Source organism: Zophobas morio, unplaced genomic scaffold, assembly GCF_036711695.1.
Source record: "Zophobas morio isolate AGI-343-1 ecotype UQ-CSIRO unplaced genomic scaffold, CSIRO_AGI_Zmor_V1 ptg000006l, whole genome shotgun sequence".
In the NCBI taxonomy this organism is placed as follows: Eukaryota; Metazoa; Arthropoda; class Insecta; order Coleoptera; family Tenebrionidae; genus Zophobas; species Zophobas morio.
In genome coordinates, this window is record NW_026972111.1 from 221,666 (window position 1) to 237,396 (window position 15,731).

The 15,731-nt window shown below is 33.0% G+C and overlaps 2 protein-coding genes across 3 annotated transcripts in view; both read right to left on the reverse strand.

The window, feature by feature from the left end:
• LOC135123244 (receptor-type tyrosine-protein phosphatase alpha-like) overlaps nt 1-7,847 on the reverse strand; it is a 58,655-nt gene extending 50,808 nt beyond the window's left edge. The window contains exons 1-2 of the mRNA XM_064047737.1: nt 7,553-7,847; nt 7,354-7,502 (exon numbers count right to left, since the gene is read on the reverse strand). Coding sequence (XP_063903807.1) covers nt 7,354-7,502; nt 7,553-7,832 — 429 coding nt within the window. The 5' untranslated portion in view covers nt 7,833-7,847. The remainder of the gene's footprint in view (nt 1-7,353; nt 7,503-7,552) is intronic.
• Nucleotides 7,848-12,418: 4,571 nt separating this feature from the next.
• Nucleotides 12,419-15,232, reverse strand: LOC135123245 (uncharacterized). Of its 2 annotated transcripts, XR_010279578.1 has the most exons (8): nt 14,886-15,232; nt 14,696-14,835; nt 14,482-14,650; nt 14,087-14,425; nt 13,807-14,037; nt 13,499-13,755; nt 12,730-13,450; nt 12,419-12,681 (listed from the first exon to the last, which is right to left on the reverse strand). XR_010279578.1 is itself a non-coding variant. In XM_064047739.1 (7 exons), exons 1-7 carry the CDS (start codon nt 15,166-15,168, stop codon nt 13,049-13,051), a joined length of 1,821 nt encoding a protein of 606 aa, XP_063903809.1. In that variant the 5' UTR covers nt 15,169-15,232; the 3' UTR covers nt 12,419-13,048. The 2 variants fall into 2 exon arrangements, 1 of the variants encoding a protein (XP_063903809.1); XM_064047739.1 differs by having other exon boundaries at nt 12,419-13,450.
• Between the last annotated feature and the right edge of the window lie 499 nt (nt 15,233-15,731).

Below are 15,731 nucleotides of genomic sequence, written 5' to 3' on the forward strand. Positions count from 1 at the left end.
TATGGGCCTATAATTTTCAACATTTGATTTTTCTCCTTTTTTGTAAACAGGGCAAATTCTAGAGTACTTCCATTTATTAGGAAAAGTACATGTCTTTAAAATAAGGTTGAATATAATAGTTAATGGTATCGTGAACACATTTGCACAATCTTTCACTACAAAAGCTGGTATTTGATCAGGTCCGTTAGTCATTTTGGGTTTTAAGTTCTTAATGGCGTTATATACATTCTCTTCACTGATGTGTTTTACGCTAAGAATATTTTTATTTAGACTCGTACACTTAAGATTAACAGGTGGATTTTTGTCAGTAAAAGATTGGGCAAAGTGATTAGCAAATGCGTCAACAATATCCTTGGGACTGGAGAGGTTTAAATCTTTGTACGTCATATTCTGTGGAAAAAGGTCTGATTTTTTTTTGGAGTTTATAAATGCCCAAAACCTCTTAGGGTCTAACTTAACACAGTAATTCATTCGTTGCAAATACAATTTATAGGCATCTTTTATTTTAGATTTCAACTGGGTTCTCAAAGTTTTAAATGTCAGATAGTCATCCGGAGATTTAGTTTTACTATACTTTTTCCAAGCAGATTTCTTTTGCTTCACTATTTTTATAATAGAGCCATTGAACCAATTGGGATAATTACCTACATAAGTTACTTTCCTTGGAACATGCATTTGGAAAATCTCGTCTAAGATTTGATAGAACTTAGAAACGGCTTCCTCAACAGTGTTAAAAATATTAAGAACCGACCAGTCCACTAACAAAAGTTTCTCATAGAGAATATTAAAATTACATTTACTAAAATTATAATCAGAGTTCACCGAAATTGGAAATTTCTTACGGTAATACCTTGGCATTTTGATTTCAACTGCAAGAGCAGGATGGTGGCGGTCCTCAGGTAGAAGTGGATCATGTGCATGAGAAACAATACAGTGATTATCTTTACTAATAAGAACAAGATCAAGAAGCCGATTGTTACTATTTAAAATATTATTGCATTGTTTCAGATCGTAAAAAGAAATAAAATTTATTATACACTGATGAGGTATAGTAGGTAACGTTATGCTTGATGTATCTCGAATAAACTCTGGACAATTAAAGTCACCAAATATAATTAGTTGAGACTCATACAAAAAAGACATAGACAACAGAAAATCAAAAAATATCACATAATCATTATTATCACATTGAGGTGGTATGTATATTACTAGAACATAGATAGTACGGGAATTAAAGTTGATTTTTATTAACAATAGATCAATAGTAGGCAGAATATCGCAGATGTTGTTGCACATAGGATTATCACAGATACTGGAAGATATAGTACGATCCACCGCTAAAAGTACTCCCCCACCCCTTACACATTTACACGCTTTGAAGTTGCGGTCTTTGCGATAAACGTTGAATTTAGCTACATCTATTAATTCCTCATCCTTTATATCATTATGCAACCAAGTTTCAGATAGTGCAATTAGTTTTAAATGCGTTTCAGACATTAAGGATAAGTATAATTCCCTTGTTTTGGTGCATAAACCTTTAACATTCTGATAATAACAACACAAAAATGACGAACTGGCTGAGCAACTGGGTAAAGAATTATTCATAAGAGATAGTTTGGTGGCAGAACTATTAATCATCTGCGAATTCTGTGATTGCTACTTAGTATCCAGTATTAAAGCCTTAAGCTTTTGAAGTTGATTTTGGTACACTGAGCACTTGTCAATATCCCAGGCCGCATGGTTGTCGGAAATATCCGGATTTTTGTCTTTGTGAGAACTACAGTGAGTACATTTTAGAGATTCAGACTGACAGTCTTTTAGCACATGAGCCCCGCACACCTTGGACAAATAGGAGATTTTGCTGTACATTGACCTGACATGTGATTAAAACCTGAGCATTTGAAGCATCGACGAACTTCAATCGCGTCCCAAACTTTACAGTAGTCATACCCGACAAGTAATTTCCCAGCATTGGTTATATTACTGTAGGAACCTAGATCTACTTCGACGATTGCTTGCATGCGCTTATTATTATTCCGCAAAGGAAGATATTTTTTTAATACGCAGATATATTCAGTACTAAATAAAGACCTATTCTCACCCACAATGTAGTCTACCACTTCTTCATCTGGAATGTCTTTGTCTATTCCGGAAATCCTAATCCGCGGCTTTAAACTTGGCAAATTTTTCACGTTGTAGTCCGTTAATTTTTCACCAACTAAATTCTTAATTTTATTAGAGTCGGCAGTATCATTACAACTTATGATGATGCTTCCATTACGACCAGGTTTAACACAGGCCACATCAAGGTTCAATTTAACCGGATCAACTTGACTCAATAAATCTTTTTTTGTAGTAGAAATCGACTGTTTAGTATCTTTTGGTTGCAAAATAACAGTAGATTTAGATTTGCTAACAACGTTTGAATAAGAATCATTTTTTGTTGAACTTTCAGAAGGTAGAGTTTCCTTAACTTGATTTAGAATTTGATTATTATGTTCAATTTTATTTTCGATATGATTTAGACACTTTACAACAGATTCCTTTAAGACATCAATTTTGGAGGTTCCCTCCAAAATAAGACATTCATTACACAGATAGCGAAAATTTCCGTATTTGCACAAGATTTTAAGGTCACTCTCTTCAATTTTCAAACATTTTGCATGATCTTTATTACCACAGGCAAAGCACTTTTGAGCCTTCTCGAAGCCCTTAATGTTAATATCACATATCCTGCACGCCGGCATTTTGCAAAGTTGCAAAAACTTATCAACAGATAAGTAGCCGCTACGGTATAGAAGAAATACCGAGCGGCTAGATTAGGCAACTGGTAAAAAAATGCCAGATGCAAACAAAACTAGATTATAAGTACTGCAACCATACCATAACTCAAGTGCGAGAAGTTTTGTTTGCAACAATAATATAATTTATTGGTAATCAACCAGGAACACAGTTCACTGCACGTCCGTCCGCCAGTACACTCAACACTCCAATACCAATAATAAAGTTACCTTGAAAACCAGGCTAAAAGCATTAAAAATGTGTTGTGTTCTGAGGGGGCCTACTAGTATAAAATTCAAAACAGGGTAAAATCTTTGAAAAATGTTAATTTTAAAATATACATTAAAAACAGGGCAAAATTCTTAATTTTAAGTGTTTTTAAAAAGGGAATTTGTTTGTACAAAACCGTATTCACGTTTGATAAAACAGGATATATTTCTTTAAATTTTGACTTTTTTAAAAAAGGGTGAGTTTGAAAAACCGGGCAAATTCTTTAAAAATTTTAACTTTTCAATAGTTTCTTTGAAATCCAGGCTATAAGCATTAAAAATGTATTGTGTTCTGAGGGGGCCTTACTAGTAGTCCCGATATTTTAATTGTTTAGTATTTCAGTTTTTCGATTTTTCGAATTTTCTTTGAAAAAACGGTTTTTTGATTTTTAAAATTTTTCGAACTTGCCGATTTTTCGATTTCTGGATTTTGCAAGCTCTCGATTTCCCCAATTTTTCAACATTTATTTTAAATCGTTGACAATTTTCCAATTTCTGGATTTTTCAATGTTTCGATATTTTAATGGTTCGATTTTTAAATTTTGCATTTTTCAATTTTCTGATGTTGTTTCGATTTCAGGATCTTCGATTTTACAATTTTTTGGTTTTTAAATTCTCCAATTTTTCAATTTTTGGTTTTTGGAAATTTTTCCATTTCTCCATTTTTCAGTTTTTTATGTTTCGATTTCTCGATATTTCAATTTTTCGAATTTTCGGCTTTTCGATTTTTAGATTTTCCAATTTTTCGAAAATTCAATTTGGGGATTTTTCAATTTTCCAATTTCTCGTTTTTTTCATTTTTCAGATTTGCTCATTTCCTAAATTTGAGGATTTTCGATGTTCCAATTTTCCGATTTTCCGATTTTTTCATGTTTCGATTTTACGACTTTTTGATGTTTCGATTTCAAGGTTTTCAAATTTTTTTAATATTAAAATTTTTCGACTTCGATTTTCAGATTTCTCGATTTTTGAAGTTTTCGGTTTCTCAATATTTCAACATTTGAATTCTTCGATATTTTAGTTTTTCGATTTTTTGATATTTCAATTGTTCGATTTTTCATTTTGGAAAGGTTTGATTTTTAATTTTTCGGTTTTTAGGTTTTTTTAATTTTTAGTTTTTAGATTTTTTAATTTTTCAATATTTAGATCCTTAAAATCTTTTAATTTTTTAACTAATAGAGAAAACAAAAATAAGAAAAAAATTTATAATTTTTCAAAGAAGCGGAATTTTTGGACCTGCATACAGGGGTGAGCGAAGTTCTGTCGAAATAATCCTTGACCAATTTCTTTTGATGATCTAGTTTTCGCTGTCATTATGTTATGTTACCAGATCACGTAGGAGTATGACGTCATCTCCAATATTTATTTTCACAATTACATCTGTATAAAATGTTTTTGTATTGACATCGGTAGGAGTCAAGTTATATTCAATTTGAACCGTGTGTTGTTTCGAATACTTTTTAGATTATGCAATTAAATAAACACATTTGTAATGTTGGTTGCATACCGATATAAATAAATTTACAAAAGAAGGTTAGCTCTTGCTTGATGAAGACTAGAAAATGAAAAATTATTTAGTGAAAGAAAATAACTTCTGCACATTTGTGAATAAGTTTACTTAAAAATAGAAAACAAAATTAAAAAAACATTCTCCTGTATACATAAATTGACCCGTCTTTTTATGATATGAAACACATTTTGTAGTGTAGCAGGAGTAATGCGAGCACACTCTTTGGTAATTGTGTTTTTCAGTTTTTTAATGGGAGTTCTAAAAATACTGATTTTTAACTGACCAAACAAGAAGTAATCCAAAAGGGTTAAATCTGGTGACCTTGGGGGGCACAAATTGTCTACTATTGTATGTGCCGTGGCACCGTCATATTGAAAAAAATACATTTTGGACTTCATCATCCTCTAACTCTTGAACAACAGTTAGGGTATTGTTTCGATATCTTTGTGCTGTGACAAGTTTGTGTGACAACTCCAAGAACATTGATGTCGTGCATGACCTGATTTCGGAAGATCGTCGAATTGGGCTCGACAGAGACATTTAAGATTTCTTATGAACGTATTTCCCATAGTGGATCCCTAAATGCCTGAATGCGGATCAAAAGCGGCAGATGATGGATGATTTGAACCATTTTGAAAAGGATTTATCCAACTTTTTGAATCGAATTATAACAGTGGATCCATCACTGTGATCCAGAGACAAAAGAGCAATCGAAAGAGTGGAACCACCTTCTGATTATTATCTCTTTCCCAAACTGAAGAAACACTCGAAAAGAAAGAGACATTCGTCAAATGAGGAAGTGATCGACACCATGGAGCAATGGTTTGCAGACCAGGATAAAGAATTTTATTAAAAGGTTTGGAATTACTTAATGACTGTGGTATTAAGTATATCAATTTAAGAGGCGATCACACTGAATAAATAAAATTTAGTTTCATGGTATGGCTTCTTCTTCAATGGTAGGCTAAGAATTTATCAATAGGTCCTCGTAAGTGTAAATTCAAATTCGGGTCACATGTCAAATTCAGGGTACATGGAATGTAACGCTGGTCTTTATTTTTGTTTAAACTTTCCTCCCAAAGAGCCACCTCACAAGTTCGAAATTTTTCACCTAGGAACAACTAAAACACACTACTATGATATAGCCTGTAGGAGATTGTTTACGTTACTTTTTAGTTCCTAAACTGGTATATTTTTGGCGTCGTAATCGTTTAAAGACGGTAAAGATATTAAATCGACTGTTGGACTGTTGGCTTCGTTCTTTTTTTACAAAGAAATAGCGAAATACGAGCACCAAATGAACGTATAGCAACGGTATACCAAGGACAGTGAGGAATACAGATATCCAGTATTTCTTAAGTATGTTTGATGCAATAATGACACCTAGGTACCAATTTTTGCTTACTGCAGAGGTGGTTACTAACTCAGGTACTCTATCTTCATAGTGTTCGTTTCCTACGAACAACAACACCCGAATTTTGTAACCGAAAGAAATCGTTGGGATTGTCACTCTTCTGTTTAAGAAGGGTTTTTGGAAGGGTACTAGATCAGAAAAATTTTTGAAAGTGGTACCGTTAATCTGAAATCAGAGTGATTAACAAAAATTCTTTGTACTGAATTTGGTAAAAGTCTGGTTCTTTTTCGTCTTCACCATACGTCAAGTCAAACGAAATTTCAGCAAAATTTGTCTTGGCGGAAACTAACGTAGGAGGTTTTAGTACAACTGGTAGTTTTTCTGCGCATTGTCTTCCAGTAAATTTCTTTGTACATTTAAAACAACCCACTGTGTTGTTGTAACTCTCACAATTCCCAGAATTTATAGTTGACGCACAGTCACGGCCCCAGTAATCGCCAGTACAACCTAAAAATAAACTCAGGAGTAATTTTGAACTCTTCTCAAAATTAAACCAACTTTGGTTACATGTCGTTCCTTTAAACCCCCATGAACACTCACAGGTTCCATTGTCCAAACAAATCTTATAACCTTCACAAAAGGGGTACGACTGTCCTAAAACTTGATCACATTTGGTTGTACATTTGTGACCCAAAAGTCCAGGTTGTTCGCAAAAAGTACTACTATTGGAAGTGGGTAGTGTTTTACACCAGTATGAAGAATTTTCACTCTTTATCGTCAAACTGTATACATCTAAAAGATAAATTACCTATCTATAGAAGCTCCAGAATTGTTTTGTTACCCTTGGAAAGTCTACAGATGTGGACTTTATCGATTGCCCAGAATCCTTCCCTTTTATTGTCATTTCTAGAACGATAGAAATTCAGCTTTCCAGTACCGTTGTAACTATCAGTGCGAATTTCAATTCGTTTCCAAGATTTTGGTGTATTTTCTAAATTAAAGCCGTCCATTCTTACAGTTTGGAGGGTGGTGCCTGATTCTAGTACTACATCTAGATAGCAGTTTTCATCCACAGACACAAACAAAGAAATACAAAGATCGGTGGAATTTGATAGATTACTAATATCCAGAACACTGGTTGCATTGTTAAGAGTAGTCAGACGAGAGTACCGGAAATCGTCTACAAATTCCAATATAAGTACATAAAAAAAGTACTAATTGTGATTACGGTCTTACATTGGTGTGTTTTTATCCTCACTCCACTTTTTGGAAAAATGATATATTTTGGAACAAATCCTAGCTTCCATACTTCCATTTCATGGAAAGCGGTTTCCGAAAATTTGATTTCCAAAATTTGCTTTTGGTGCACTGTATAATGTGACCATTGACAGACCTGTTTGAATTTCGTCATTTGGGTTTATAGTCTGGATTATACTCACAGTTTCGTGTTTATTCGATATAGTTGGAAATTCTCTGCCATAAGAATCGTCTGCGGCGTTCAGAAAAAATCTTTTGATGAAACACAACGAGAAAGAAGTAACGTTGGTTTGGGTGACGTTAATTTGGGCATTTTTTAAGTTCGGAAATTCTGTTGAGCGTCAGAATTAGATCGGGTTGGGTAGAAAACTGAATTCTTACCTTCCCAACGTACATCTACGACAGGATAAAATGGGAATTCTTGAGTGGTACTTACGTTCCAGTCGTTTGTAACCCATTGGGTTACTTCAGTGAGGGTTCTTTTGCTATCTATGAGTGGATTATCTGATGAGTTTGAAGATATGTACACAGCTGAATAAACACTTTCTTCTGTTAAAAGACACGTAAATCTTTGATTTTTGGTTAGGGTAACTACATCGGTGGACGCTAGAGTTACCAAAATCCAGAATATAGAAATGTGAAGATTCAAATACATCCTCATGGTGTGAATTTTTACTTTTCATCGTAGGTTTTCGGAAAAAATGTTATTATCGAAAATTATCTTTGTCAATAAATATTACAGGATTATTTATTTAATCATGGATCAATTTCGGCATGTTTTTGTAGCATAACATTCATTTAATATGTGTAAGCAAAAATCCCTACATTACGTCATCAAAATTTTCGTGAGGATAAATGGATAATAATTGTAGATCGATCAGGCTCACGATCATTTGAAAACACGCGCTAAATTTCAGAACGATTTAAAGTATTGAATTTTTCTTTCTCTCGGGTTCATTACAATTAATTTTTTACTAAAATAATGTCTTTTAGCTCTTGGTCGTGGAAAAAACAGTATAGGTATATACAGCTCGGGAGGGAAGTGCTATTGTCGTGCACCTGTGACAAAATCTTTTCTTGGATGTACAATAAACCGTGTGATTTTTACTTCTTGACGGTAACCCAAGGCTACTTTCATGTTTCACGACGTTAATAACCCCAAGTGTCCCGCTTCCGTCTGTTTGTTTTTCTATGGATGTCTGTATATTTTCAAATGACGTCCCTAAGTAATAAACATATACGTATTATATTTATAGTGCATTTTACAGCTAATCTTCATAATTATTATTTATGTAGCCTTATCTTATCGTCGGTGTCGTGAATGGGGAATGAAGTAGTCAATTTCAATATTTGCTAGTTTGTTTTTTTAAGTGTGTTAAGATTATATTGAACAAAGTTTCCTCATATTTTATTCACATTCTGCTTCTCGAATATCATTTCAACAAGATTTTTTAAACAGAATATACACTCAAAAAAAAATTTACGTACGGAGTGTCCTACACAAAATTTTAGTGTTTTTGTCTACAGAGAATTAAAAACATTCGGAATTTAAAAAATTGAATTCTTATTATAAAAATTTGTCTCAAGAACAAAATTCACTTAGCTTTAAAAGCATCTAATCTTCTCCAGACTATTTGCAATTTTATTTAAAATGGAACTTTTTGGTGCCAATTCTTCCAATGAGCGTCGGAAAGGTGAAAAAACACTCCAATATTTCCTACATTTATTTATCCAACGATAACCCCTCAACTTCACTTGACATAGTATCACTCACATCACCCCTAATGAATTTCCATACAAAAACAAATTTCATTAATATCATATTTCGAGTCTTATCGAACTAATTTTATAATTTATTGATTTTTTATTTTTTTAATTTTTCAATTTCTCGATTTTTAAATTTTTCAGTTTCTCGATTTTCAATTTTCCGATATTGCAGTTTTGCGATTTTTCAATTTTTTTATTCCTCAATTTTTCGATTTTTCAGTTTTTCAGTTTTTGGCGTTATTAAGTTTCCCATTAATTGATTTTGCTGTTTCTCGATTTTTCAATCTCTCAGTTTTGGAATTTTTCAAATTTTCGATTTTTCGACGTCTCAATTTCTCGATTAATCGATTTTGCTCGATTTCTTGATTTTTCAATGCTTCAGTTTTGGGCTTTTTCAAATTTTCGATTTTTCGCTTTAACGATTTATCAGTTTTGGAATTTTTCAATATTTCGATTTTTTTAAATTTATATGTTTCGATATATGAACTACTCAATTTTCTAAATTTTAAATTCTTCTATTTATCGATTTTTCAGCTCTCTGTTCTTTGTAATTGTCAATTTTTACAATTCGTAAATTTTAGATTTTTCAACTTTTGATGCAATTTTTTGATTTTCCGACTTGTCGATTTTAGATTTTACACTTTTTCGATTTCTCGATTTTGTTGAATGTTAAATTTTTCAATTTCTCAATTACTAATTTTTCGAATTTGGCTTTTTCAATTTCTTGATTTTTCTATTTCTCGATGTTTTAATTTTTCAATATCGGTTTTTCGATTTTTCGGCTTTTCTATTTACGTTTTTCAACGTCCCAGTTTTTCGAATTTATTGGGAATTTTTTAATTTCTCGATTTCTCGTTTTTGGTTTTTGATTTCTTAGACTTTGTTTTGCGATTTTTCAGTTTTCCGAATTTTTGATGTTTCGATTTCTCGATTTTTTAGTTGTTTAAGATTTCAGTTTTCCGATTTTTCGAATTTTCGATGACTTGAAATATCGGTTTTTTGATTTTTAAAATTTCTCGAACTTGCCGATTTTTCGATTTCCTAATTTTTCAACATTTAAATTTTTAGCAATTTTTCAATATCTGGATTTTTTCAAGTTTTCGATATTTTAATGGTTTTGGATTTTTCCACTTTTTGATGTTGTTTCGATTTCTGGATCTTCGATTTTACAATTTTTTGGTTTTTAAATTTTTCAATTTTTCAGTTTTTCGATTTTGGAAATTTTTCAATTTCTCCATTTCTCGGTTTTCTTATTTCGATTTCTCGATATTTCATTTTTTGATTTCTCGGTTTTTCAACTTTTCGAATTTCGGTTTTTAGATTTTCCAACTTGTCGAGAATTCAATTTGGGGATTTTTTCAATTGTCCAATTTCTTGTTTTTTTTTTATTTTTCAGTTTTTCTCGTTTCCTAAATTTGAGGATGTTTCGATTTTGACGCTTTTTTGATGTTTCGATTTTCCGATTTTTTAATTGTGTAATATTTCAGTTTTCCGATCTTTCGAATTTTTGATGTCTTGAAAAAGCGGTTTTTTGATTTTTAAAATTTTTCGAACTTGCCGATTTTTCGATTTCTGGATTTTCCAAGCTCTCGATTTCCCAATGTTTCAACATTTACTTTAAATTATTGGCAATTTTCCAATTTCTGGATTTTTCAATTTTTCGATATTTTAATGGTTCGATTTTTTAAATTTTGCGTTTTTCAATTTTTTGATATTGTATTGATTTCTGGATCTTCCATTTCACAATTTTTTGGTTTTTCGATTTTGGAAATTTTTCGATTTCTCCATTTCTCAGTTTTTTATGTTTCGATTTCTCGATATTTCAGTTTTTCAACTTTTCGACTTTTCGGCTTTTCGATTTTTAGATTTTCCAATTTTTCGAAGATTCAATTTGGGGGTTTTTCAATTTTCCAATTTCTCGTTTTTTTGATTTTCCAGTTTTTCTCATTTCCTAAATTTGAGGATTTTCGATGGTCCAATTTTTCGAGTTAACGACATTTTGATTTCAAGGTTTTCAAATTTTTTTAATATCAAAATTTTTCGACTTCGATTTTCAGATTTCTCGATTTTTCAAGTTTTCGGTTTCTCAATATTTCAACATTTGAATCCTTCGATATTTTAGTTTTTCGATTTTTTGATGTTTCAATTGCTCAATTTTTCATTTTGAAAAGGTTTGATTTTTTAATTTTTCCGTTTTTAGGTTTTTTGAATTTTTAGTTTTTATATTTTTTAATTTTTCAATACTTAGATCCTTAAAATATTTTAATTTTTTAACTAATAGAGAAAACAAAAATAAGAAAAAAATTTATAATTATTCAAAGAAGCGGGATTTTTGGGCCTGGATACAGGGGTGAAGGAAGATCTGTCGAAATAATCCTTGACCAATTTCTTTTGATGGTCTAGTTTTCGCTGTCATTATGTTATGTCACCAGATAACGTAGGAGTATGACGTCATCTCCAATATTTATTTTCACAATCACATCTGCATAAAATGTTTTTGTATTGACATCGGTAGGAGTCAAGTTATATTCAGTTTAAACCGTGTGTTCTCGGTTTCTAATACTTTTAAGATTATGCAATTAAATAAACACATGTGTAATGTTGGTTGCATACTGATCTAAATAAATTTACAAAAGAAGGTTAGCTCTTGCTTGATGAAGACTAGAAAATGAAAAACTAGTGAAAGAAAATAACTTCTGCACATTTGTGAATAAATTTACTTAAAAAGATACATAAATTGACACGTCTTTTTATGTTATCAAACACATTTTGTAGTGTAGCAGGAGTAATGCGAGCACATTCTTCGCTAATTCAGTTTTTCAGTTTTTTAATGGGAATTCTAAAAATACTGATTTTTAAATGACCGAACAAGTAATCCAGAGGGGTTAAATCTGGTGACCTTAGGGGGCACTCAGGAACTGAATGTAAACTTATCACTCTATCATCAAAGAATTCACTAAAAAAATTCCAATTGTCTACTATTGTATGTGCCGTGGCACCGTCATGTTGAAAAAATCCGTCTTGGAGTTCATCATCTTATAACTCTTGAACAACAGTTAGGGTATTGCTTCGATATCTTTGTGCTGTGACAAGTTTGTGTGACAACTCCAAGAACATTGATGTCGTACATGACCTGATTTCGGAAGATCGTCGAATTGGGCTCGACAGAGACATTTAAGATTTCTTATGAACGTGGATCCCTAAATGCCTGAATGCGGATCAAAAGTGGCAGATGATGGATGATTTGAACCATTTTGAAGAGGATTTATCCAACTTTTTGAATCGAATTATAACAGTGGATCCATCACTGTGATCCAGAGACAAAAGAACAATCGAAAGAGTGGAACCACCTTCTGATTATTATCTCTTTCCCAAACTGAAGAAACACTCGAAAAGATAGAGACATTCGTCAAATGAGGAAGTGATCGACACCATGGAGCAATGGTTCGCAGGCCAAGATAAAGAATTTTATTAAGAGGTTTGGAATTACTTTATGACCGTGGTATTAAGTGTATCAATTTAAGAGGCGATCACATTGAATAAATAAAATTTAGTTTCATGGTAAGGCTTCTTCTTCAATGGTAGGCTAAGAATTTATCAATACGTCCTCGTAAGTGTAAATTCAAATTCGGGTCACATGTCAAATTCAGGGTACATGGAATGTAACGCTGGTCTTTATTTTTGTTTAAACTTTCCTCCCAAAGAGCCACCTCACAAGTTCGAAATGTTTTACCTAGTAACAACTAAAACACATTACTATGATATAGCCTGTAGGAGATTGTTTACGTTACTTTTTAGTTCCTAAACTGGTATATTTTTTTTGCACTCATGATCTTTTTTGATGGCTTTCGTGCATTCACCAGGGTGCGGGAGTTCGAACTTCCCGCACACGTGCATTTTAACTTCCCGTTGCCATGGTAACCTTAAAATACTCGCGTAGTGTCAACATTGTGATGTGTTGACGGCGCCATTGTTTATAAATAACTCACAGTTAATTTCTTCAGTTTAAAGGTTTATTCGTTGCAAAAAATATTGTACACAACACGTTCGTGAGCCTGCTTCCCGCATGAACGCTTGTTTGCGGCACGACCGAAGGAAGGCTATCCCGAACTAGTTGTGTAAATTAGTATGGCGTCGTAATCGTTTAAAGACAGTAAAGACATTAAATCGACTTTTGGACTGTTGGCTTGGTTCATTTTTTACAAAGAAATAGCGAAATACGAGCAACAAATGAACGTATAGCAACGGTATACCAAGGACAGTGAAGAATACAGATATCCAGTATTTCTTAAGTATGTTTGATGCAAGAATGACACCTAGGTACCAATTTTTGCGTACTGCAGAGGTCGTTACTAACTCAGGTACTCCATCTTCATAGTGTTCGTTTCCTACGAACAACAACACCCGTATTTTGTAACCGAAAGAACTCGTTGGGATTGTCACTCCTCTGCTTAAGAGGGGTTTTTGGAAGGGTATTAGATCAGAAAAATTTTTGAAAGTGGTACCATTACTCTGAAAATAGAGTGATTAACAGAAATTCATTACGAAAAAGATCATTACTTCTTTATACTGAATTTGGTAAAAGTCTGGTTCTTTTTCGTCTTCACCATACGTCAAGTCAAACGAAATTTCAGCAAAATTTGTCTTGGCGGAAACTAACGTAGGAGTTTTTAGCACAACTGGTAGTTTTTCTGTGCACTGTCTTCCAGTAAAGTTCTTCATACATTTAAAACAACCCACCGTGTTGTTGTAACTCTCACAATTCATATAATTTATCGTTGACGCACAGTCACGCCCCCAGTAGTCGCCAGTACAACCTAAAAATAAACTCAGGAGTAATTTTGAACTCGTCTCAAAATTAAACCAACTTTGGTTACATGTCGTTCCTTTAAACCCCCATGAACACTCACAAGTTCCATTGTCCAAACAAATCTTATAACCTTCACAAAAGGGGTACGACTGTCCTAAAACTTGGTCACACTTGGCTGTACATTTGTGACCTAAAAGTCCAGGTTGTTCGCAAAAAGTACTACTACTAGTGGCTAGTGTTTTACAGCAGTATGAAGAATTTTCACGCTTTATCGTCACACTGTATACATCTAAAAGATAAATTAACTATCTATAGAAGCCCCAGAATTGTTTCGTTACCCGTGGAAAGTCTACAGATGTGTACTTTATCGATTGCCCAGAAACCTTCTCTTTTATTGCCACTTCTGGAACGATAGAAATTGAGCTTTCCAGTACCGTTGTAACTACTAGTGTGAATTTCAATTCGCTTCCAAGATTTTGGTTTATTTTCTAAATTAAAGCCGTCCACTCTTACAGTTTTGGGGATGGTACCTGATTCTAGTACTACATCTAGATAGCAATTTTCATCCACAGACACAAACAAAGAAATGCAAAGATCGGTGGAATTTGATAGATTGCTAATATCCAGAAAACTGATCCCATCGTTAAGAGTAGTCAGACGGGAGTACCGGAAACCGTCTACAAATTCCAATATAAGTAAGCAAAAGAAGTACTAATTTTGATTACGATCTTACATAGGTGTGTTTTTATCCTCACTCCACTTTTTGGAAAAATTATGTATTTTGGAACAAATCCTAGCTTCCATATTTCAATTTCATGGAAAGCGGTTTCCGAAAATTTAATTTCCAAAATTTGCTTTTGGCGCACTGTGTAATGTGACCATTGACAGACATTTTGTTCCACCTGTTTTAATTTCGTCATTTGGGTTTATAAGCGGGATATACTCACATTTTCGTGTTTATCCCGTACAATTGAAATGAATTCTCCGCCATCTGCGTTCAGAATAGTTCTTTGGTGGAAACACAAGGACAAAGAAGTAACGTTGGTTTGAGAGATGTTAATTTGGGCATCTTTTATGTTCGGAAATTCTGTTGAGCGTTAGAATTAGATCGGATTGGATAGAAGACTGAATTCTTACCTTCCCAACGTACATCTACGACAGGATAAAATGGTAGTTCTTGAGTGGTACTTACGTTCCAGTCATTTATAACCCATTGGGTTAATTTACTGAGGCTTCTTTTACTATCTATGAGTGGATTATCTACTGATGAGTTTGATGATATGTACAAAGCTGAATAAACACTTTCTTCTGTTAAAACACATGTAATACTTTGATTTTTGATTAGGGTAACTACATCGGTGGACGCTCGCGTTACCAAAATCCAGAATACAGAAATGTGAAGATTCAAATACATCCTCATGGTGCAAGTTTTTACTTTTCATCGTACGTTATCGGAAAAAATGTTATAATCGAGAATAATCTTTGTGAATAAATATTACTCCTAGAAGATTATTTATTTAATCATGAATCAATTTCGGCATGTTTATAGCAAAACATTTATTTAACATATGTAAGCAAAAATCCCAACATGACGTCATCAAAATTGTTGTAGATCGATCACGTGCTATTCTTTTTCTGGAATTCTTTCAAAGAAACAGTTGAGGCTCCCAAGGTTCTTTTAATTTCTCAAAAAAATATTCTCAAGTACTACAACAATCGTGTAAATTCTAACATTGGTTCATTACAATTAATTTTTTGTTAAAAATAATGGCTTTTAGCTCTTGGTCGTAGAAACAGTGGTGTATGTACGCCTCGAGAGGGAAGTACTATTGCCGCCGGTGCACGTATGGGAAAATCTCTTCCTCGACGTTAATGACCCCAAGTGTACCGTCTGTCTGTTTATGAATCCGTGTTCTAGACTACTTCTTTCTACTAAATGGTACTCAAATGGGTTTCTGTCTATTTTCAAATGATGTCCCCATA

Coding starts and splice junctions, on each gene's coding strand:
- LOC135123245 (XM_064047739.1), bottom strand. CDS start 15,168: ATGAGGATGTATTTGAATCTTCACATTTCTGTATTCTGGATTTTGGTA. Junction 14,836..14,885: donor CGTAGATGTACGTTGGGAAG/GTAAGAATTCAG, acceptor AACGCTCAACAG/AATTTCCGAACATAAAAGAT. Junction 13,451..13,498: donor ACCAAATTCAGTATAAAGAA/GTAATGATCTTT, acceptor CTCTATTTTCAG/AGTAATGGTACCACTTTCAA.